Source organism: Dunckerocampus dactyliophorus, chromosome 12, assembly GCF_027744805.1.
Source record: "Dunckerocampus dactyliophorus isolate RoL2022-P2 chromosome 12, RoL_Ddac_1.1, whole genome shotgun sequence".
In the NCBI taxonomy this organism is placed as follows: domain Eukaryota; kingdom Metazoa; phylum Chordata; class Actinopteri; order Syngnathiformes; family Syngnathidae; genus Dunckerocampus; species Dunckerocampus dactyliophorus.
Window position 1 is genome coordinate 29314764 of NC_072830.1, and position 24994 is coordinate 29339757.

The window sequence follows — 24994 nt, forward strand, 5'->3', positions numbered from 1 at the left end:
TCCAGCTCCTCCCAGTAGATATTGAGGCCTTCTCAAGCCAGTTGAGAAACATGGTCTCTCCAACATGTCCTGGATCCTCCCCAGGGAGGTGTCCAAGAGGCATCCTGACCAGATGCCCGAGCCACCTCATCTGGCTCCTGTCAATGTGGAGGAGCAGCGCTTCTACTCCGAGTTTCTCCCGGATGACAGTGCTTCTCGCCTTATCTCGAAGGGAGAGCCAGGCCATCCTACGAAAGAAACTCATTTTGGCCGTTTGCACCCGTGATGTTGCCTTTCCGTCACTACTCAAAGCTCATGACCATAAGTGAAGACGGAAATAAATTGAGATCTTTGCCTTTCGGCTCAGCTCCCTCTTCACCACAACAGACCGATGCAGACGCTGCACCAATCCGCCTGTTTCATCCTTCCCTCTCTTATGAACAAGACACCGAGGTACTTCAACTCCTCCACGTGGGGCAGGATCTGATCCCTGGCCGGAGATGGCAGTCCACCATTTGGCGGGTGGGGACCATAGACTCGGACTTGGAGGTGCTGATTCTCACCTGAGCCACTTCACACTTGGCTGTGAACCAATCCAGTGAAAGTTGAAGACCACAGCCCGATGAAGCCAGCAGGACTACATCATCTGCAAAAAGCAGAGACCCAATTCTGCTGCCACCAAACCGGATCCCCCTCAACACCTCGTCCACAGTTCCACGACCAGGACAAAAACCACACTGCTCCCCCTGGATCCGAATCCGTAATATCTGTGAATATTATAATATATAATATTATAATATTGTCTTGAATGTAGCTCAACTTTCCATGCATGTGTTGACACAAACTAGTTGAGACCGACTCCGTAGCACCCCTGTTGGTTGTATGCATGTTTTACTGCCTCAACATACAATTAGTAAATACTCAATTAATCAATTACGTCCATCCCTAAAATAGAGTATATTCATTTAGCAGGGAACTCACTACAAGATGCAAATACAGTTCATTTCTGAATGAATTAAAGCTTAGGTGACCTATAACATGCGCTCTGAACGGGATTCAATACAGGCAGTGAATGTGACGGTGATATCGTCTATAGCCACTGCAGGTCAAGACCCAACTACAGCAGGCTTGTTCAAAGAGCAATCACTATCAATACCCGTAACCCCCCACTTCACCTTTCACATTTCCAGTCATTTATCAGGCCAACTAGACAGAAGTCCATTCATCATTGTCTTCCTCACACATCCTCCACACACACTTCCGCATCAATGTTCTACTTGGATACCACTATATGCGACTGTTTTATTTGTTATTTTCCTCCACTGTTTTTTCTTTCCCATTTTTTCAGCCCTCTCCCTCCTCATACTGTGTGCCTGCAAGGGATTGTGTCTTTCCTCTTCCCCTTCCAGCAGTATTTGACAGCTCACTGAGGATCAGAAGGGATCATGGTTTCTAATCCCAGAGACGTGCCCTCGCATGGACACACCTCTGCCTTTGGTCACTGATCCGCAGCTTTGGAGCCCCGCTGTTGAGAGCCCTACATATACCAAATTACATTTTCAGCTTGCCTGTAGTGAGGCTGCGCTAGCACGAGCACCGCAGGAACCCCTGAGGCGCGTTAATGCACATTTGCGATACATGTTTGTATGTAAATGCATGTACTCCCATTAGTGGTCCTTTCACTCACACTCAGCTTCAGATGGATTTAGGACTTAAAAATTTGATGTAATCCAGGTATTAAAGGGTTAGCAAATGCAGTTCCAACAATGAAGCTTTCTTTCAGAATGTTTGAAAATTGAAAAAAAAAAACTGTTACTGTTTCTTGTACATCACAACATAAGAGGATCAACAGCTCATTCTGTCCCGTTAGTTAGGTGGCCTATCTTGGTTTATTCTAGTTTAGACCAAATTAGACTGAGGACTGCACAAAAGATGACAAATTTGACTGATTTAAAAGAATAAAAACAAGCATGTTTTTTCATCTAAGACTTGCTCAAAGCAAATAACGACTTTTTTTTCTATATTTTCCATGAGTGACTGCTCTCTCATAGCACAAACATAAATACAAATACATAGAGTGGAACCCTTTTGATGTGCCCCAGTTACGTATCATTCTTCGAAATCTTCGACAAAGCTTGTCTTGTAGTTTTTTCGACAGTTTTCGTCTGACCTTACTAACAATTATTTTAATAACGGATTAATCAAACGACTATTTTTTTTATTAATCAACTAATCGGATTAAAAAAAAAACACATTTTTAATTTCCGCCTCTTTGTTCAGCAATAGAAGATTTGTGCACAAACACCAGGTTGCCACTTGAATATATATATATATATATATATATATATATATATATATATATATATATATATATATATATATATATATATATATCTACAGACATATATTATATATAATATATCTGTATATATTAAATAATAAAAAAATCGAAATGTTTGTCAAATAGCTCCAGTAAAACAAATGTACACAAAAATGAATCATGATCATTTTGTTCGTCGATTAATCTAAAGTTTATTTCGATTAATGGAGTCATCGGTTAGGATGGACCAAATTAATATGAAGCAAACACCCACAGTTAGTGGTTGTGTCCGCAACAAATCAGAAAAGAGGCAAAAATGCCCTTCACTGTTTCCTAAAGTCAAAGCTGACATGTCTGAATATCTTGTTTTAGCTAAAACACAAAGATAATAGGTCTGCTTTCATGGATGACAAAGAAAATGTAAATATTCACATTTGAAAGACTGAAATCAAGAATATTTGCATATTTAAATCAAAAAACGATTAATCGATTGCCAAAATCATTGTCAATTAATTAGGTAATCGATTAGCCATCGATTGATTGTTACAGCTCTACTAAAATGTACTTTCCCCAAATATAAAATGTGGTTACATGACGACAGGGTTAAACCAGCATCTTACTCTTTTCACGCATTCTTCAAGGTGATTAGATTAGCTTGCCAAATGCATCTTAAACTTTAACACTCCTTACGTTTAAATCTAGGATTTCCTGGGAGAATTACCCCCAGTGCCATTTCCAAGCACTGCCGTGATTATGAATGGGGCCTGAGCTAATTAAAATTGGCCCTGCGTCCTGTGCCAGGGCCCATCAGATTACAGAGCATTCCTTTATTGCAAGGCTTTTTTTGTCATAAGACCTAACTGATTGCCACGGAGCAGCTTTGATTTGGCCGCTGAATCTGTGCCTTGGAAAGAAACGGATGAGTAGCGAAGACCATCCGGTTAGGATGGGGAGAGCTTAAGAACTTGGGAGAAGAAAGAGAGCGGGAGAGATGTAACCGTTTGAAGGTGTCTGCAATCACCCAGCCATTGTCAGGGAGTGAGAGTCGTCCATGCGTCGGATGAGCTGTTGGGCTCCTTTGTCTGCCGCCTGAGATCCAACACGAACAGAAGTTGGTGCAACAAGTGCACTGAACGAATATAAACGAGATCGCCGACATTTAGGTAGCAGGTGTGACAATGAAGTGACAACTAAACCATACCTTCCCCTCATGATTTGTGTTCATCTTTCTGTCTACACCCCGCCCCCATCTCTTTCCTCCATCTTCTCAGCTCTTCTTGGCAAAAAAGGCCTCTTTCACTATTAAAATGGTGGCGGGGACCTTCTGTCTAAAATACCCCATGCCTACTTGATGGCCTTCCACTTCGCCCTCTATGTCCGTCTTTCTCTGCCTATACATCAGTCCATCTCTCTTTACAAACACCTCCTCTGCTTGCCATCTCACAACTGAGGGAGAAAAAGGTTTTGGAGAAAGAGGGGAGGGGGGGTATTTACTGTGAGCTAAAGAAAAAGGCAGGGGCAAGAGAGCAAGGAGAAGAGTGTGCATGAGTGAGGGATAAAATTAAGGAAGACGAAGGAAAACAGCCGGAGGAATGGGAGAACGGCATTGAAGGGGCATTGAAAGAGCTGCAGGGTTGTGATGCTGGATCTGGGGTATTGATTCAGGGTCTTTTGACATGCTAATTGGCTTGCTGACTGCCTTAACCGCTCCCCCTACCCATCATGAGCTTCAAAAAGGATGCTTTTCAAAAAAGGATGGGGGAGAGGAGAGTGAAATGATGACATATTTGTAGCCCGCTCTTGATATGCAGAGCTAGCACCTGAGTAAAAACATCCATCATGTAAGTTGTCAAATTTGTGATGTGCTAATCGGTGTAGATATGCCAAACTAGTGTGCATAAAAATGCACATGTCAATTAGTGTGTTTGACGGACAGGAAATGATCCACGCATAAGCACCAATGACTGGCACTGAGACTTGTGATCAGCAGATGACTGGTTGCTTATCCTGTTACGCCATGTCTTTCTGTCTCTGGAAGGTTGCGTTCTCTGATTCTTTTGGAGTCTTTCTATTGGTGTGTTTTATAAAAGATGGTGGCGGTAATCATAAATAACTGCCGAGGGAAGGGAGAGGGGACCGATTCGACCCAATAATGATACCGACGTCATTTATTTCTGATATCATCTGCTGAGATTTCCGTTCCATGAGCCATGTCTGTGCTTTAGTGCTGTCAGCTTGATGTTGTCCTCCTCGCTCTGCCTCAGGCTGAGTGCGGTGGTGCTGCATGTGTGGAGACAGCTAAGTATGCTGATATTGTTCTAGCTCTATTTGCTAATTTTCCAATTGTATTTTAAAACAAAAAGGTATCAGAGTTGCATGGGTGAAAAATGTGGATCAATGCATCCCTCCTAGTGTGATTCAGTTCGGCACTACACTACGGTCCTTGGAAAAAGGGGAATGCAAGCAATCTTTTTCACAATATTTCAAATAAATAAACTCTTCTAATTTGTGTCTTATGTGGCAAGCAAAAGGTGGCTATGCTTGGCAGGGTATGGCATCCTAAGCTCTGTAGCAGGCGCTGTGGAGCAGCAAAGCCATCAGGCCGGGTCACGCTCCATCACCGGTGGCTTCCTGCCCTTAACAGGGCACCGCGAGGAGAAAGAGAAAGGGTGATGAGTGTCAGGAACTGCGAAGGAAACAAATGCTGAGGCAGGCCATGCCATGCAGGAAAAGCATTTCAGCACCTCAGCTAATGATGGCTGAATTACCGCCACCACCCACATCGCCCCTCCTTCTTTGACCAGGCAAGGAAAGATTTGTGCATTAGAGGTAAAATTCTATTAGAGGAGAAAAGAAGACTACAGTTTGATACTTTAAATCACTTTTTCAGCATAAAAGAGAGTGCAGTGGAAGATTTACATTAAACATTCTGTCCCTTTTCCAACATCTCTTGTTCTTTCCTGCTCTCTTTTGGTGAAATCTTTGTGTCTATTCAGCAGCACAAAATGAGCCCCTTTCTAGCAGGATGAGTGATGAGTACATTCACCTCCACTGCTGTGCTTTGCTCTGCTCTGCTCTGCTCTCAGCGTCTATGCGGGTGTGCTAAGGCATACTAATGCGTGTGTACATCTGCAGTGCATATTTGCAAATATGCATATACTTGACTACATTATACACCACTCACAAAAAGTTAGGGATATTCGGCTTTTGGGTGAAAAAATGCACAGTAACTTTACAGGTGAAGTGAATTTGACCTTCTCAAAACTTCTGAATGCACGTGTCCAACTGTTCAAACGTTTCAGTACTTTTTGCACAACAGGTGACTGTTCACTCTCCCAGTGGAAACAATGACAGCTGATGATGTTCCACCAATTTGTATTCCTTCAATCACTACCGGTATTCAGCCTACTCCCAGCTGTGTACGTTCAACTTTAATGCATCCTAAAAGGGAAATGGAGGCAGTTTGGCGGTAGAGACACGTGTGCCAAAAGAAGAAAAAAATCTTACTTTGTCTGAATGAGGAAGACAGGAAGTAGAGGGACTTAGTCTGTTTACATGAAGCCACCAGGGACCGTCGGCCTAAATAGAATTACGTGGTGAATTTAGAATGTTACTCCCAAGTGCATCTTTAACGCTGTCATCAGATGAAGACAGAGAATGGGGGTGAATGTGCGAAGGGGATCAACTCCCTAAAACCTCTTCACTGGTGTCTCGCGTGAAAATGTCCCCAAAACACACACACAAAATCATGCACCAACATACAAATAAGTTGTGATGGAAAACACAACTCTCAATGTTGCATTTAGCAAACAAGAAATAACAAATATTTAGTATTTCAATTAAAAGAGCTATTCAACAAAACCTGGTTTTACTTTAACTGCAAACTATTACATTCTTTTGCATTTGAGGTGATGGTGATGATGATACAGGATGTGCTGATTGCTGATAAATTGTATGGGGGGGTATGGGGGGGGGGGCTGACAGCTCTGTCTAAAGGGTCTGTCACCTTCACGCCTCAACCGCACTATGTCCTCAACAAACACACAGGCCGACAAACACCGCTTGGAGATAAACAGCTTGGATATAAACACAGAAAAGCCTGCTTGTTCCTAAAAACAAACATGACGGCTGCGTGGAAGTCAAATTGTTGCCAGAGCACTTCATCCTCCTCCTCTCCCTCCCTGACGAGACAAATTGTGATTACTGTCGCCCAAGAGGGACATATGCAGTCCACTAATCTCCCCTCACCCCACCAGCACATCAACATCCTTCTAAAAGTATGAGCCCCCTCACCAGATGAGGAGCGAGAGGACGCCCTGACCCCCACCCTTCCACAACAGAGCAGGGAAAGGGATCGCAAATGCAAACATACAGAGTCCTCTCTTTTTTAATCAGTGGCCCCTTGGACCTCAGTGCCCTGGTTGCCCCTCTCTCGCCTTAGCCTGGAGTCGACACCCTCACCAGCCTCGGCCCACCTCGTGTGCACTCACACACTCGACACAGCTGTCAAATCCCTGATGTCTTAATCAATCCTGGATCTGCAACCCTGTCAGACAGAGCGCTAAGATGGATGCAGGAGGGGATCACCTCTGACCTCTGCCAGGGGTGGAGAATGCAAGTCCTATATGCTCCAAGACCCCCACTCACCCACCAACGAACACCAGCAGCCACACTGCCCCAAACAATGATGGAGGAGGGCCCATTCATCCTGGGCTGGGAACCAGAGGCTGAGGTGCTTCTATAACCCAGCCCACGTGCGCGCGCACACACACACACACACACAAGCACACGTATGTATGTAACTTTTAACCCTTCACTCACTGGAGTTTACTTTCTCAGGTCACCACAAGCGCACGCTGGCCTAGTGGTTAGCATCTCCAGTCAGGAGATCGTGAAGATCTGGGTCCAATCTCCGTATGTGCCCTGCGATTGACTGGCGACCAGTGCAGGGTGTACCCCGCCTCTCGCCCGAAGTCAGCTGGGATACACGCGACCCTAGTGAGAATGAGCGGCGTAGAAAATGGATGGATGGAAGGTGACCACAAGTGTACACTATAGAAGTACGCTTCCCAAATGAAATCGTAAAATGTTATTAGATAAAATATTTGAAATGTAAAGTAAGAATGTCCCTGTTAAATATGCTGGAAGTGGTGCAGTGACTGCAGCCTTAATGGATATCCTGGCTTGAAAAACAACACTGCCAATAAAGAGACTGGACTGAAAATACATCCTCTACTGAATTTAACAACCTTGCAGCCCTTTGCTGTTTAATTTGAACCAAAAAAATGCATTTAACAAACTTAGTAAAAATAAATTAATTGTCATTTGGTTTAGTGAAATAGTATATGATCCTCTGCCAACCTCTACCAAGAATCCCCCACAGCACACCAATTAGTCCTGTCCCTTGCGAAAAAAGCTTGGTGAGAAAAAAAAAACAACCTCTTGCCATAAATAAAAAATGTAAGAAATTCAACTTAACAGTCACCCTTGCTCTGCATGCAAGGTTTTATCCAGCTGGTAAGATATGCAGTACCACTCAAAAGTTTGGACACACTTCCTCATGCTTTTGAATGAGAAAGTGTGTCCACACTTTTGACTGGCTTGTGACTGGCAGTGTAGATGCAAGAGGGAACGGGCATAATCTAGGCATGTAAATCCAACCCGACTGTCAAACACGGAGCTTTGAGCTTGTACCTCTGTTGAGGGTGTAGGAAAACCTGCGGGGCCGACAAATGGGGTCATGTTCGTAGAATCTTGTTTGAAAACCTTACCGCCTCAGCCAGAGTGCTAAACGTGTTTTGTGGTTGGTTGGGGCTTCCACCTTGACAATGACCCAAAACACACAGTCAAGGTGAAAAAAGGAGTCGTTCAAGAAGAAGCACATTAAGAACCGGCCTTTCATCATATATAAGAATGTGTCGAGGGAGCTGAAACTCCAAGCAACAACATCAAAAACCTTCAGGATTTAGAAAAATATCTGGAAAGAGGCACGGACCAACACCCCTCCTGGTGACCAACCACAAACATCCGACCTCTGTGCTCGCAAGCAAGGCTTCCTTCACCCAGTACTTCCTCACATTTTACTTGAAGATCAAATACTTATTTCCATCCATCCCTCCATTTCCGCTTATCCTAATTAGGGTTGCAGGGGTATGCTGGAGCCTATCCCAGCTGACTTTGGGCGAGAGGGGGGGTACACCCTGGACTGGTCGCCAGCCAATAGCAACAAATACTTACTTCACTTGATGAAATTCATTTATTACCTTAATTCACTGTTTTTTCTGAATTTGTGTTGATATTCTGTCTCTTTGTTAAAATAAATCTACCATAAAAATATGGCCTTTTCATGTCTTTGTAAGGGTGCAAATATCAGCAGTGAATAAATAATAATTTCCCCCACTGCATGAGGCAACATGCTTCATAGATTATCTTGGTTTCCAAATCCTCAAACTACACATGAAATGTATCGTAGTATTTAGTCGCAGAGCAGAGTGTGCTATGCAAGAATTACATGTTAATATTTAACATTGACTTCAAATCTGTAACTACAGAAAATACCAGGTCTCTCTTTTTTCTCGTTCCTAACCCGTCAAAACCCAGCAAGACTGGACGATCACTTCATTTTTCTGGGTGAGTACAAGCACATGGAGACTCTAAGAACCATCTGTGACCACTTGGACGGCTTTGCCGGGCTCCCCCAAGCAGCTAGCAGCTACCCCTAAATCACCAGTCCTGTTTGTCATGCAATTAGTCCAAGATAAAGGCTGCCTCATAAATAAGGAGAGGCGTCCTTGTCTGCCTCCTTGTTAATCACCCATGCTCAGCCTATGACCCCTCACTGCTGAGGCCCCGTGCTTATTTGGGGGTGTTGGTGGGCAGTGTGTAGGGTGCACCAGTAGACTATTGTGACAGAGTCGGCATAAGTTTGTCTTGACTTGTGTTGTAAAATGTCTTTAACTCATCAAACAGCCCATTTGAGGGTCACACCCATAGCTAAATTGTCCACCAAGGGCCAGTCTCCACAATCAAACAACCTTATTTCAAAGCCATCTCACGCCTGCTTATGTCCTCTCTCATGTCTGTTTAGAACTCTGCTACCCCGCTGGTCAGAAGTCTGTAATCTGCAATCAAACTAGAGCCTCCTGGCCACATCTTGGAGTCACCAGTTATCAAGGGAAGAATCCCATTGCACAACATTTCCCAGCGGGCACACAAATTAAGTTACTTACTCTCGTTATTACTTCAAATGTCTATGAAGACATTGGACAGAAAATGGTAGAGAACATGCAGGAGAGAGAACATATCCGACTGAGTCAAAGGCTGAGGCAGGGTGAAGGGCAAAGGAAGAAGCAAGGAAAGCTTCTTACCTTGGCAATCTGCACTGCGTTCCTCAAATCCAGGGTTGCACAAGCAGTTTCCGATCGGCACCAACCACTCTCCGTCGGCTCCACAGTACATCTTAGGAATCTCTTTCTCCTCTGAATTATCTACGCATGATCCGCGAACTTCCACCAGTGATGACGTATCTGCTCCAGTGATGGTATCAGGAAACTGGGCCAGGTTACGCACAGCCAAAGGACATTTCTTGTAGAACACCCTGACTGACACAAGTGCAATGCATGCTCCAACATCCTGGAAGGCTAAATAGAAGCCCTTCCGAGTCAGGGCGCCTACATCGCGCACCTCTGTATTGAGCTTCATGATGCGATCACCAATGTCCACCTGAGTGAAGCTCTCATCTGCGGCAATAGTATCAATTTTGGCAAACTGGTTCTCACGTATGTAGCGCTCTTTGTCGTTGTTTGATTCATAATAGTAAAGATTGAAGGTTTCCTTGCAAGTTCCCATCAGCCCGGGAAGGCTGTTGCAGTCTCGAAGGGTGAACTTGATCTCAATGTAGACACGCTGGGCACCTCCACGCGGAATCCAGTCTGTGCGGAGCCAGTTGTTCTGGTTTGGCTCCATGACGTTACACACCTGGTACGTCCGGATGGGAATATTCTTCTCATCCATGATGCTCACCTCCTCCCACTGTAGAAAACACACAACCAAAAAAAGTTACAAGAGGGCTTTTGAACCTATCTTTGGCATCAAATGACTCCAATTTTATGGAAGTTTAAGTGCATCAATAAATTATTGTTCAAGTAATTACATTTATTATGCAAGCACTGTCGATAACTATGAGCTGCTCGATGTCTAGAATTACAGACACTTGGCAAAAGAACATGCAGGGGAGATTAGTCAATTCATCCGTCTCAGCAGAGCAATTAATTGATGGCCAAACTTAATGCATATTTTATGAATTGCACCTAATAGGCGTGTTATGTTCAAATAGACACTCATAGAGATATTTATATTCATGGGTTTTGCTTGACTGCAAGAGAGGAAGTTTGTAATTATAAAAATGCTTAAGTGATGCCTTTACTTCAGCTACTTGGGGAGTGATACTTATAACCCACAAGCGGAAAAACAGGATTATATGGCTGGTGTCTGTAATGATGCAAATAGGCTAATATAAGCCTGTTTTACATATGAATACATGATAAGAAGTTGGAGGCTGAGACACACACGTTCACGTCATAGCAGGAGGAGACGAGGATGACGGCCGCCTGAATTACATTCTCCGGTATGGCTTTTCTTTTTTTGTGAGGGTAAAGTTTATTTTAGATATGATAAAATTCCCTTCTTTACAGAGCACTGCTTCACTACTTCCAGGGATTCAAACAGTGTGTTTCACAGCGTGCATTTTGTCCTGAGCTTGGCTGCAGGCAGGCATTAAAACCATAACAACGTTATTTGAGGAGTGGAGGATAACCCTTCCCCTGTCAGATTCCATTTGGTCCCTTATCAGACACAACTTAGTTTAAAGCTTCAATACGGTTAATGCAAAACATACAGTAGCTATAAGATAAAAAACGGCATCTTTCCCCGCTGTTCTTCCACTATGTTGCTCCCTTCATATTGCCTACTTTTATTGTGGAAAACAAGCAGCACTGAGATAAGGCCACACCTTTCCCCGACAACAGGAAGGTGGGAGAATCAGCTGTAATGAGTGGGTGAATACACGCTTGCTGGGGCTGCCAGGACCCTATCAATCATTTGCTTGTGATCCAATGGCCGAGGGGGGAATATGAGCATTGAAAACAGCTCACTAGCAGAGCCTGCAACAGCTGCACCATATGGAATTCTCTTGCCCCTGGGTTCATGCTCACCAAATACCACGATGGACACGAATTTGCTTTAATTTTCAAAAATGATTAACTTGAGCCCATAGTCAAATTTATAAAAACGGAAAAAAATGATTGTAACACCTTTTTACACAGGTTAACAGAGTTTAATTATTTAATGGTTTGTATTATTTATCACAAAAAAGTCATTCTTTTCCGTATGCTAGAGTGTGAGTATGTTCCCATCACAGGCTGACTGGATAAGACACGAAATTGCCTTTCAAAAATTTCTTTGCAATCAACCTAACCTTATTCTAATGATTATCGCATAATCGTGGCCCCTGCGGGCCTTTTTTCCCCTCATCAAATCCACTGTAGACATCTCATTAGAGCAAGAATCGTGCTTCAACCCTGCCCCCTGTCGAGGCAAGGCTCAATCCCCTCCAGTGGCAGTAGCCGAACCCCACTCTACCCTGTATTCATCCATTCCAGAGGACCTTTTCCCTACCAGCAAGCCAGCCCACCCCCAAGTCCTCCCTCGCTATGGCAGAAAAGGATATAAAGTTTCTCCACAAAGGCCGATTCAATCCACTAGTCTATTCAGGAAACCTGACGCCCGCTGCAGGATCGCCCCTCTGACCGTCACAGTGAAGGGGAACAAGGAGAAATGGAAGTGTGTCTGTAGAGGGAACGACAAGGGGGTTCCAGAGGGTCTTCATAGCCAGAATAACCATCGCCTTTAAGATCATAGTAAATGCACCTTGATCGCACCCAGGCAGGCAGCACATAACATTCAGTAAATAATCAGGGATCCCAGTGAAGGACTCACCCGGTTAAGAGCTTCCTAAAGAGCGAGCACTGTGTATTTATTCAGTGGTCTATTCCAAGGATCCCACCAAGGGAAGAATATATTTTTTTCATTTTACACAATAAGGGAGCATCGTTCTCACAAGGGGACACTTGTTTGCTGTACTCACCCCTCCTTCTGTCGGATTGGCGACCCATCCCAGCTCCCCCTGTGCGGCTCTGGAGTCCAATAACGTGACTAGAAAACAAGAATAGGAGAAATGAGCATGCATTCTCAGCTCTGCCATGTATAAGGAAATCTGTAGCGCTCTGACAAACAAGGACAAACATGGACCTGTCTAAGGTAAGAACCTTAAGATGGGAAAATACAATACGATAGGGGTCCTATTATGTTTTTGAAAAAAACTTGTTGGTGTAAAAATGATCTGGGGGAATAAGAACTGTTGATTGAGTTTCATTAAATAAACCAAAAATAACGATTTTCTCCCATTTACCAAGTATTTGCTGCTGAGAAAATGATTTTCCTTGACTTGAGAATGACCAAAAGACATTATATTTACATTTGCAAGAGTAATAAAAGTTGAAATATGCAAGATCACATAAAGCAGGGGAGTTCATCTGTAAAATTAATGAAACAAAAAACAGCAAACATTTCAAAGAAAGACTGTTGAGACAGAAAGCTAACCTGCTAAGCTGTTGATACTAACAACTAATAATAACAATAAACACAAAGTTTGTGTTTTGATATATAGCACATTCATTTTTAGCCTTATTACAACATTAAATACATTTATAAAAATACCAGTGTTCCTCCCGTGCATCCTTTTGATTTTTCAATAAGTTGCCCCTAATGGAAAAAGTTTTGGAAACCCCTCAGTTTTATTTTATTTTTTTTTCCAAAATATGTTAAAAACGGCCCATGTCAACGTCCAATCAGTAGAGAGCAGCCCCCCACCAATCAACTATTAACCAAGGTGCAAAAAAATCAACTATGCAAAATCACATAAAGCAAGGGTGTCCTAAGTGCGCCCCAGGGGGCCATTTGATGTCCTCATCACATTGTAGAAATGAAATTACCCCCCCCCCCCCCCCAAAAAAACAGCAAAAGGCAAAAGGCGAAAAATAAAGCAAGAAGGCACTATGTAAAAAGCAAAAGCCGAAATGTACTCAGATATGATACTAATAACTAATAATCACACAATACATTGTCTTTAAATATACATATTTGTTAAATCTTTTTTACAATATTAAAAAATATATAAAATCATTTCAAAGTGGCCCTGCATTCTTTTATTTTTCAGTGGAAGACGTCTGGACATCCCTGGCACGCAGGATAGAAAATAGAAACACAACAACTGCGGCATTTGCAATGAAAATATGGGTAACTCTCTGAAAACATTACATTTGTTTGGGAAACGAACCGGCTGTTCTGCGTGTCTGTGTATCCAGAGTGACGTTTCCACGAACGTTCCATTATTAAAAGTGCACGCGTGGTACCATGCATCTTCCGAGAGATGCTCAGAGACATCCTCATGTTTCTGCTGACTTATAGTGTGTCAGCGCTTTACCTTGTGTTACAGTGGATCATCAAGTGTAAACTGCATGTGCACATGTACGACGCAACTGCTACCACGACGCCGAGAAGTAAAGACTCTCCATGTGTGCCCAAAAAGCATAAATAAAGCATACAGTCCTTCCCCAATTATGCAAAGTGCACACTCGAAAAGCCTTTTCTTTAGACCACTTTTGCAGGAATAAAGAGTCCAAAAGTTGCAAAGCGTGTCTATGTTGTTCCGTACAGCTTTACGCACACACCAAGACGTGGTCTTACCTTCATTCGGTGGGTATGTCCGAGTGGGGGAAACAAGTGTAGAAATCACAGAAACAAGAAAGGCAACCGTGAACAAAATCCCCGCCATGAGTGCCATTTGTGCCCCTGTGCCGTTTTCCCTTTCTTCTGAATTTTTTTTTTAGTTGCTCGCTCTTTTTCTTTCGGGTCCCGCTCTCTCTCTCCCTCCCTCTTCCCCAGTGGAATAAGGATGGAAGCGGACACCAGCAAAAAGACGCACCCGGCTCTCCACAGGCTGGGGGCGGGTCTTCTCTGACGTGTCAAGCACCCCGTCAATCCAAATAGGAAAGGGGGCCGAGGGGGTAGCGGTGGGCGATACTGCAAATTGTGGTGTCGAGACGATACCACGTAACCACAGGGCCTGTATTAGCGATACCAATACTTTTTTAAATTGATTTTAAGATATTTTAATAATTGTATGACATTTCCTTTTTGATCATAGAATGTAACAATAGTTTAAAGTAAGAAATGAATCCTTATTACAAGCAAGTCAAGCCAATAGTGCAAAATAGCAACACCAATCATAAAACAATATACACTACGTATATAACAACATCAACAACGTAACAACAACAACAAAACAGATATGTGTAAAAATAAACACAGATGACAACTGAAAATATCGATTTCATCAAGCTAGTATCGCCCCGACACAACTCAACCGTTGGTATCGACACTGTCGATATTCGGATCGACCTGTCCACCCTGAAAGTGGCGGTGTCTCGAGCAGAGCAAGAACACACCGCACAGGCCATTCTCTTTTCCCCAATCGGCGGATGCCTGGATGGAGATGGACTGGTGACATTTCCACGCGACATCTGCCACGCTATCATAAAATTGGGTGGGTCATCGAGTGACATTTAAGGATAAACTACACCACGGATTGTCCTGGTGGTCAACAGTGCGTTTTATGCATAATTCACCCACTTGAGCCTGACAGTGAGATAAAGTATGCACCAATCCCTCGATTCTACACAGGCTTACAGGACCCTCCTTAAAAGTCAAATGCATCAGTTGGCTGTGCTGATCCAGCTCGTCTGGCTCCAGTCAAGCGCAGAGTTGGTCCAAGGTGAGCCGAATCAGGCTAAGGTCGCCACCTAGCGGGCACATTGACGCCTGTTCTGCCTCCAAAATTGGATTAAAGAACAAGCACGAGTGTGACCTCCTTAATACGACAGGGTATTGCACTTTGTGGAATTGGCAATGGCTATTTGTGATCAGTGCCGAGCCTCTATGGGATTACAGCCACTTGCTGTAGTGGTTATTGATGATGAAATGAGCACACTGATCCAGATGTAAGCAAAGAGTACATACACACAAAGTGCATCATTGTGTCATTAGGGGGGCACTGGCTTGTCATAAGGGTGTAACCTTCAAGGTAATGCTTGGGAAGATACAATAATACTGTTCTATTGGTGCCATGGTGACCCTGTATGACAGGGGTATCCAAAGTGAGGCCCGGGGGCGACTTTTTGTTTCATTTTATTTGTTTCGTCCGGTCAGTAGAGATCAGTCCTCCACCAAGGCTGAACTATTAAGCAAGGTGCAAAAAATAATGTGTGTGTGTTTGTCTGTTAGAGTAGTTAGCAGACTACCTATGGATGATTATAAACAAACCATTAGGAATTTGAAGGGTGGACCGGTTCATTGGTGTCATAGTACATGAAACATGAAACAGTGACGATAAATTCCGGTATCGGCACGTTTATCTACGTCCCCATCAATATGGACTGTACCTTGCACCAGCCCTCTACAAAGTTTTGTTTTACAGTAATTGTATTTTTCGCCTATTCTTGCTCACTGTATTTGTCCGGTTAGTTACTATTTTAATACGTCAAAATGACGTATTAACCAAAACAACAAATACTGTATAGGGGTGACCGATGACATCTCCACGGTATTGCACCTGCACCTGTTTGTCTTTAGTAACAGCTACAAGTGTTACAGTGCATTGGAACACTATCATCAGGCCGATATGGCTGTTCAGTGAAACACTATCATCAGGCCTATATGGGTGTTCAGTGAAACACTATCATCAGGCCTATATGGGTGTTCAGTGAAACACTATCATCAGGTCTATATGGGTGTTCAGTGAAACACTATCGTCAGGCCTATATGGGTGTTCAGTGAAACACTATCATCAGGTCTATATGGGTGTTCAGTGAAACACTATCATCAGGCCTATATGGGTGTTCAGTGAAACACTATCATCAGGTCTATATGGGTGTTCAGTGAAACACTATCATCAGGCCTATATGGGTGTTCAGTGAAACACTATCATCAGGCCTATATGGGTGTTCAGTGAAACACTATCATCAGGTCTATATGGGTGTTCAGTGAAAGGTAGAAACGGGGATCCAACAGTTCCGATGGAGAGCAGGTCTGCTGCTGTGAAGTCAGTTGTTCCAATGCAACGTCCCAATGTCACCGTGTGGCTATACACACTTCCGACAGCATACACATTAATGTGGAGTGTGTGTAATTCTGCACAGAATGTGGCCTTTATAAATTTCAGAGAAAGTTATTCAGATGGAAAAAGGTTCACCTTGCCAGAGTGTCCTTGGGTGCAATGTTACACAGCCTCGTTCTACGGACAAAACAAATGTGTCATCCTCGTATTCCCTTTGGCTGCAAAGATTTGTATCGCATGATGGTCATTGTTTGCTTAGCAAGATGAAGGAACATCACACACACGTACACATGGATATACAACATGTCCGAAAAGCAGAAGCAACAAGAAGCAGAGGTTATTTAATCCTACCATTGCTTCAAATCAATAAATAGATGAAGTAAAATGAGAAAGAAATTAAAGATAAGTGAATAAATAATAAAGAGAAACATTGTGTAGCGCATGAATAATGCAGAATATAGATTGAGCAATAACTTATTATTAATAACAAATAGATTAAATAAGTAAATTGCTTGATATCTTTTAAATTGGCAGACATTCTGCTGTATAAAAATAATTATTTTTTTTTGAAGTTTCCGATTGCAGATCTTTTTGTTCAGCAAGCCTTTATGTTGTAGTGTTGTTATCAATATTGATGATTCCATCAGACTACATCAGTCTTCCTGTGTTGTGTCTTTCATTTTCCTTGTCATCGAGATGATGTGATCTTGTCCAGATGTCTTTGAGTACTTTGGCTTCTTCGGGTACTCCATTACTCCATTTACCTTAGATGTTGCATTTGGCGGCACAGGCTCCAGCAGCTTTAAGTGTGTGGAAGTATTTTTGTCCCTTATTGTGCTGAAGCACTGCTTCTGGTATCCGTACTTGGCACATCCCAAACCTTCCAGTCCTTGTAGCATTTTGTAGTTGTCACACCAGACTTCCTAGATTTGACTTTGTTGTGTTTATTTCAACGGTATGTCTCGTATGGGTGATGTCACTCCAAATAGCCCTGCCTTGACCTTAAAATTTCAACAGACAGTGCGCAGCTTAGTGTTCTCCCCAGCATTCCACTTGGAGGTAGGATGGATTACATAAACATGACAGCTCTGGGAAGATACTGTATGTTCTCCATGTCTCAGCAGGGATGTGGGGAGGGTTATGTAGCACACTGGGGCTGCAGCCTCTGTAGGGGTCTCTCAGTAAAACATCTTGACAAGTGGAATGATGTTAAGTCAACATGTGGTGCAACAAAATTGCCCAATTTATTTAATAGTAGTCAATAAGTGTATGGTCTTGTTATGGTGAAAGAAGCAACTAATGGCAAAAAGTGGGACAGGGGTTGAGCAACTGTGTTTTTGATCTTCTCTAAGCTGTTATTACAAGTAACTTTTCATAGATCCTGCATCTTGGAGGTCGACTGATGTAGTCCTAATCAAGCAAGTGGCAGTTTGTCCTTCTTGTCCTCCTTTATTTGTGTCACTGTGTTAGTTGATTGATTACTCTCCCATCGTTTCCTTTATTTTCCTGTCAAACAAGCGTCTTTTTTTCTGACGGAGGGGGGTAAGAGGAGCATACACCCCGATCCCCCTCCCTTCAGCAACCCACTCAGTTTTCTCCAGATGGCATTTGCGGCCCACACATCTGCATTGTGTGCCAATCACACACACCAACTCCCAAGAACCGAGACACGCACACGCACACACTCTCGTATTAACTCACCAAACTTCAGGACACGCTGCACATACAATGAAGCAAATGATGGAAGCTTTCTTTTCATGTTTGACACGCCATTCTGAAAAACAAAAACTAAAAACATTGAATCAAGTGCTCAAATATCCGAAGGGCAGTCCTTTCTGTTGGCACCTGCTACTTGTGGCAAGGCTCCCAGTGCGATGCATAGAGATGCTGTATATGCCACTGCTGCTGGTCTGAACACTGCAGCACTAAACAAATGAGTGCTGCAGCACAGGCCAACAACCGACTAGTTGTGTTGCATGTACAGCCCCGTATATGTAGGGATGGCTATCGATGCTCTGCACCATGATGGCAAATAGACATAAACAAGAGTAACCAGACTGGCAAACTAAGTAGATAATGATGCCTCATTTCTGTGCTAAATTAATAGTGACTAATAGTTGCTATTGCTAAGGCACTGAAATGAAACAAAAACAAGGTATAGTTTACCACCGACTCAACTGTCGTGACGGTGTTACGCTTGACGTTAGTTTTTTACCTGCACAGATGACAGAGCGCATCTGGCCTAAGCTGTTCAGGTTGAAATGCTCCAAAGTTTGGTTGTACTTCGCCTCAAAAGATGCAAACTAAGCCATTTTTGCCTCATTTCAGTGCCATTAAATCAATAGTGTCACGACCCTGCAGTTATGTGTTGTGTTTGACTTCTAGAATTTCCGACTGTGAGGCCGTTAATGTGTACAGACTGAAGCCTGACTGGTGATTGGTTGAGAAGGGAGAGCGCACGTGTGTGGGTGCGGGTGGGAGAAAACGGTTTCATGTTGAGAAGACAGTTAAGTCTGTGGATGTTATTGTAACCTTTTTGCACCAATAAAGACATTTTTAATGGACCACCGCTTCGCCCTCCGTTCAGTATCTGCAAAGACGCTACATTCGCAACTCATTAATTCAGCGCAGGAATAAGACACCGATAACCACTTGGTTTTTCACTCTGGTTAAAACCATTTTTGTCAGCAGCAGAGGTTGGAGTGATGCTGTGCACTGCACTTCCCAGACATGAATCCAATCCAGCACCTCTAGGACATCGTGTCCTGTTCCACCGCTACGCTGCACCACAGACTGGACAGGAGCTGACTGATGCTCTGGTCAAAATCTAGGAGGAGATCTCTCAAGGAACGTTAGTTGTCCAGACGTAGGGAGAGCATACAGGCACATGGGGGCCACACACACTTTAATGGATCAACCTGTGATCTGATGTTTCACTTTCATTTTGACTGATTCTGAATCCAGACCTGCATAAGTTAATCATTTTAATTTCCATTTATCATTGTTGTGTTATTTTGTCCTCAACGCATTCCACCACGTAATGAAGAACCATTTTCAACTAGAATATTTCATTCATGGAGATCTCAGGTTTGTGGTTAAAATGTTCCATCTCGTGTGTGCAGATTGGATGCTCTGGATGTGAACAATGAAGGTTTTTTGTGTTCAGATGGTGATATTGAGCAGCAGTCAAACACCAAAGGAAAAAACGCTTCAAAACACTTGATGGGCCCCATAATGTCAAAGAGTGCCTGGGATCTTATCCAATCAGTCACGTGGCGTCACACATTGATTGCCGACTATGCAAAATCCCCCTCATGCCCGCCTACTCGTCTTCATAGAGTTGAAGTCATTGTTTTATCTAAGCCCCTAACTCACTCCTGCTGCTCTATGACCCCAAGGCTACTGGCCAAGCCCAACACCTTCGGATCCGCAACGTCACACAGAGTTCCTGAGGCCACAGTGAGGAGCACGGTCCCCAGAGGTCAAAGCAAGTGGGAGTCGGGGGAGAAAAGGGAGAAGATTAAAGAACCAGCAGGACAGCCATGTTAAACCAGAACGTCCGCGATGAGATGAGATCCACCGGACTGGAAATTTAGTTCACGCAAGCACATAATGCAGCATTACACTTTTTGTGTGAGACGGTGGGATGTATCTCTGTGCATTGTCATTCACATCTCCTTATCTTTGCAATGGTGCTGTGCAATGGTCAAGATAGCACAAAATGTGTGATGATCTCTGTCACATTTTCATTCTTAGTGCATTTGAATTCTTATCCAGTGCCAGTGAAAGTACATGCCAGCAGAATACATCGGGCTACAATAGAAGAGTCAAAATATGACAAAGGCTATGGGGTTGATATGAAATTTCTTGCAATGGTATACAGCATTCCCTCGTTTATTGCGGGGCTAGGTTCCCAAAATAGCCCGCAATAAGTGAAATCTTCGAAGTAGCCAACTTGTTTTTTTTATTACATTATATTAAATTAAATTATTATATACGTTTTAAGAAAAGTGCAATAATATGAGCAATACATGGAAATACACCACTTCAACATAAATGATTAAGTTTATTTCCATTTGTGTGGTTGTGTGTTGGTTTATGATACATTACGGGACTAAGCCCATGAATACCCCATTTTAAATTGGACACTGCGTGGTAAGATTGAAGTCTGGCACAGTCACTCAGGGCTTCAGCATTAAGTTTCAAGTATCCATTAACCATTCTCTAGTTTTCTTTAAAGTGTTCTACGCTAAAGTCATTTGGCAGCTGCAAAAGGAGAAAAAAAGGATTTAGAGAGACTAAGATATTTTATGGCATGGCGTCAGGCACTTTGGAACACCTCTTAATTGTTATATTTCAAGGAGGTAGAGAAATGACAGCATGGAGAAGATATGGATGGTATGTGTGCCTCCTTCAGGACATTAGCTACAGTACATTGTTTGTGTACATACACAAAAGCATGTCATAAAAAGTCAAGTAGAAGCTTCTGTGCACTGATATAGTATTACAATCTCACAAACACATTTTTAGCAGGACAAAACTTGACGGTATTATTATTTTTTGCAAGTGAAGTCATGTCCCAACTTAGTTGGAAGTGAGGAGATGAACAGAAGGCAGTGGGAGTTTAAAAATACACAGTGAACATTTGTTCTTTCAGCTGCTTGTCTCCGACTAAATAGTGTTAAGGAACGGTCCGTAAGAACTGCAGTGTTTTTATATACTGCAAGCGCCAAGAAGAAATGTAATCAGATCAGTCGACAGGTTCTCGTACCCAATTACGATTTGGTGCCTATATACTGTACCGTGTCAGCTCCAGCCAACTTGTGGCACATCAGACCAGCCTGTTTACTCTGCATCATTTTTAGTTTTCAGTAGTATGATACCAGAGGTCAGTGTTGACTTCCAGATGGGAAAAGAGGAAATGACAAATTTGTGTACCAGAAGCTTATAATTGTGTTTTGAGGAGGAAAATGATTGAACATACCTGCTTGCATACATACTGTCTGTTCCAGTAAAGTCTTACCACAGGCCGTGTATACACGGTGTATCAAAATAAAGCAGACTCTCCAAAAAGTAGCCACTAAAGTTACAATTGAATATTTTCATAAAATGTCTTTATTTGCGTAAGTTGGTGTGGACATCATGCTTTAGTCCATACCAACATGTATTGCATAACTGCATGCACGACTGAACACAGCCCCAGAAAACATATTTCCTCCAAAAAATTAAAGGGTCTTAAACTGTGATGCAAAATGATAATTTTTGTTCTCATTTTGATACTACACATTTTGGAAATACAGTAAAGTACATACAGCACCAGTATCGGCAATAGTGAAACTTTACCCGAAGTGTGGTGGTGTTTTTATTAACTGAAAAACAACACAAAACACCTTTTATCCTCCTATGAAGTACTTGCACCTCATCCTTCTCCAGGAAAAGCTCTGATACTTTGTTGTAAAAGTCTGATCAGGTCCTGGTGAGCTTGGTAATAATCCTCCATCTTGGCAGTCAAATTCATTCATTCATTCAGCATTCAACTTGTTGCTCTACATTGTATGGCTTTTCATCTCTTTTGAAGAACAGCAGTGACAATCACCTTCTCTCAGGATGAAGCAGATCTGTACAGTAAGCGCCTCTGACATTTGACATTTCTATGTATTTTATTGTCCAATTAGCAGGAATAATGATGCCGTACTTATATTAAAGATATTACAGAGGCTGTAGAAAGTCATGGTGTATAATAAATGTTTCTGTAACATTACACTATTGCTGACATGCCGACAAACATGATCCAAGTCAGTGTGCACTCAGACGGTAGGCAGCGCGTGCGCATTCAAGCTGCTTTTACACTTGCATGCATTTTGCTCCCGCAGCGGTATGGAATTTTGCGTGTCAATGGCGTGCCAATGAGTACGGGCTGCGTGCCAGTGTGCAAAGAAACCTTGGAAATGTAAAAAAATTGTGGCACGCATAATTTCTGTGAGCCACTCGTGAACACAACGCGAACGCACCGTGAACGCACCGCAACCTATGCCTAAATAATGCGGGCGGTGCGTATCAAAGTGTGTCTCATTCACATGAATGGGTTAACTTTTCCACCGCCTCTTGGAGTCGGAGGGATTCCTCAAGTAATTTCTGTAGCCTCCTGGATCTTCCTTGTGAATTTCTGTGAACGGGTGATCATAATGCCCAAAGCAACGTCTTCTAGTCAGCAATTCCCTCTACCACAGTCTGTGCCTCTTTTTTTTCTAGTTTATCTCCTCCTTCCTGCTCTTTGTGCATTCTCTTTCTGCAGCTGAGAGACAATAAAGACTTACCTTTCTTTTTTGCATGAGCTTCTTCTTCACGCGAGAGACAGCGGGACAAATGCCTCGACTGCTTCACAATGCTTCACGATGCGTGTACTATTGTCGTGCACTAGATGTAAACAGTACTTGACAAGGCGTAAAGAAGTCGTGCGGGAGTGTGATCATTTTGTGCCATTTTTGGTCACGAATTTCCAAGTGTCTAGTCTTCACACTTTTCAAACTGCGGGACAATGCAGAGGCAAAATGCGTTTAAACACCTCTTAAGCCGAGAAGAGACGCTCATAGCAGCCTCACCTAAGGTTTCTTCCCTGTATTTGATCAGGAAATGTGCAAATTTAACGCTTTGCACTTAACAAAGTGTTAAAAACAATTTGTATTATGCTGACAACACATTTAGAATACTGCTCAATGGACAAATGTTATGTTTATATTTCCATTATTCTTTTTATTTTTTAATTTTTCATTCCCCGACTGCACGTCACTTCTTGGTAGCATGGGAAGTGGATGGTTTGCTATATTTTAACCTCATGTCATGGCACTATGTATGTAAGAGTGACAATAGCTGAAGCTACCTAACAAAGAGTGCAAAGACTTAATATTCTGGTCTGCCCAGCTAATTAATTCCTCTTCTTGTCTTCACTTCCTACGTCTTTCCACCTTTCAGAGCCGCCTGGGTTTTTGATGGCTGGGGTGGGTGAGCTAGAGCTGAGCATGGTAATCACCTAAAGGTGGGCTGGTTGCTATGGCGTCCCATTTCTGCACAGTGACTGCAGTGTGGCCTTATTGAGTTGCACAGCGAGAGCAAAAGAGAGAGAGAGATGTTGAGGGTGCTGACACACAGCACACATAACACTGTGGCTCACCATACCTGGTAAGACATTAGTTTTATTAGTCCTTAACCTCAGCCCTTATTGAAAGTGAATCTGTACCTAAGCTCAGATAGTCTACAACATGTGCTTTATGTACTTTCATGTCTTGCACTGTAACTGCAACTTCAGAAAAAATGCATACACAAACTGTGCTGAAAGACCAAAGCTAAGATATCCCAAATAAAGCGTACCCGTTAAACACACAGTTGCCTGCATATCTGAGACTTGCAATAAGCACACTCAAACACTCACATACACAGACGAAGAGCAAGAAGACAATGAAGAAGGAAGGGTAACAACACTGTGTCAGAGTCACACCCAACATCAAGCTGCGGGCCACAGATGCAGTGTTCTGTCCCCAATGGACCCAAACTCATACAAACCGGCATTTACACGAGCAGCCAATAAGGGCAGAAAGCAGAAAGAAGACGTTGGTTCTGATCTACTAGACAGGGGTATCCAAATCCCTTACACCGTCATTTCACAAATTTCACTTGTATTCCTTTTGTCATGGCCCAACTTCTCTCAAAAACACATTTGCCTCACGCACGCACACAGGTAGCAACTGTGTGCCAAAATAGCAATTACCATCCCACACTGCGAGATAGAAGCAGCTGGCCCCTGGAGCAGCCGCCTGCTATTACTTAGGTGTAATCGCATTGCGGTGTCTCTATCCAATTTGGAAAAGAATGACAGTATGTATTTGTGGGTTATGGAGGTTCATCTGCATTGGAGATTAAGGTAAAAGTAGAGTGTGTGTTCTCAATGTGTTTTTGCGCAAAAGATATTTGAAGTTGTTTCATTCTTGTGAAATTGACAGACAGGCGGCATAGACAAGGTGGGGTGGAAAAGATGATATTGTGGAGGGCTGTGGAGGCGATACACACGTTTAGAATAAAAATGAGCAGTGTCACATCAAGTATGATGATATCATAAAAAGTGTTAGCTGAAATTTACAGCAACTGTACAAGAATAGAAGTATACGTAGAAAAGCTCACAATAGCACATGAGTCAAAAGCCCAAATCTGGCAGATGATCGTCCTCATTGTGTACTCTGAGAGTCTAGCAGGTCATACTTGCAGAGTACCTGAAGATGACTATGACATGCTCTAAGTAGCATTAGTGTCCCAAATGAACATCTCTCCTTGGGATTTTACCACAGTGACAGAACTTCTAGCATTCCCATACAGTTTTGTGTTCATGACCCCACAACACGCTAATCTTAGGGCTCTCCGATATTGGCTTTTATGCCCATATCTGATATGCCGATATTGTTCAACTCTCA

General features: G+C 42.9%; 1 protein-coding gene across 2 annotated transcripts in view; it reads right to left on the minus strand.

Annotated features, from left to right (window-relative positions):
- epha4l (eph receptor A4, like) overlaps positions 1-14328 on the minus strand; it is a 55126-nt gene extending 40798 nt beyond the window's left edge. The window contains exons 1-3 of one of the 2 annotated variants that reach the window (XM_054794086.1): positions 14105-14328; positions 12444-12511; positions 9667-10330 (exon numbers count right to left, since the gene is read on the minus strand). In XM_054794086.1, coding sequence (XP_054650061.1) covers positions 9667-10330; positions 12444-12511; positions 14105-14201 — 829 coding nt within the window. In that variant the 5' untranslated portion in view covers positions 14202-14328. The remainder of the gene's footprint in view (positions 1-9666; positions 10331-12443; positions 12512-14104) is intronic. The other variant, XM_054794085.1, reaches the window with a different exon arrangement.
- Positions 14329-24994: the final 10666 nt, after the last annotated feature.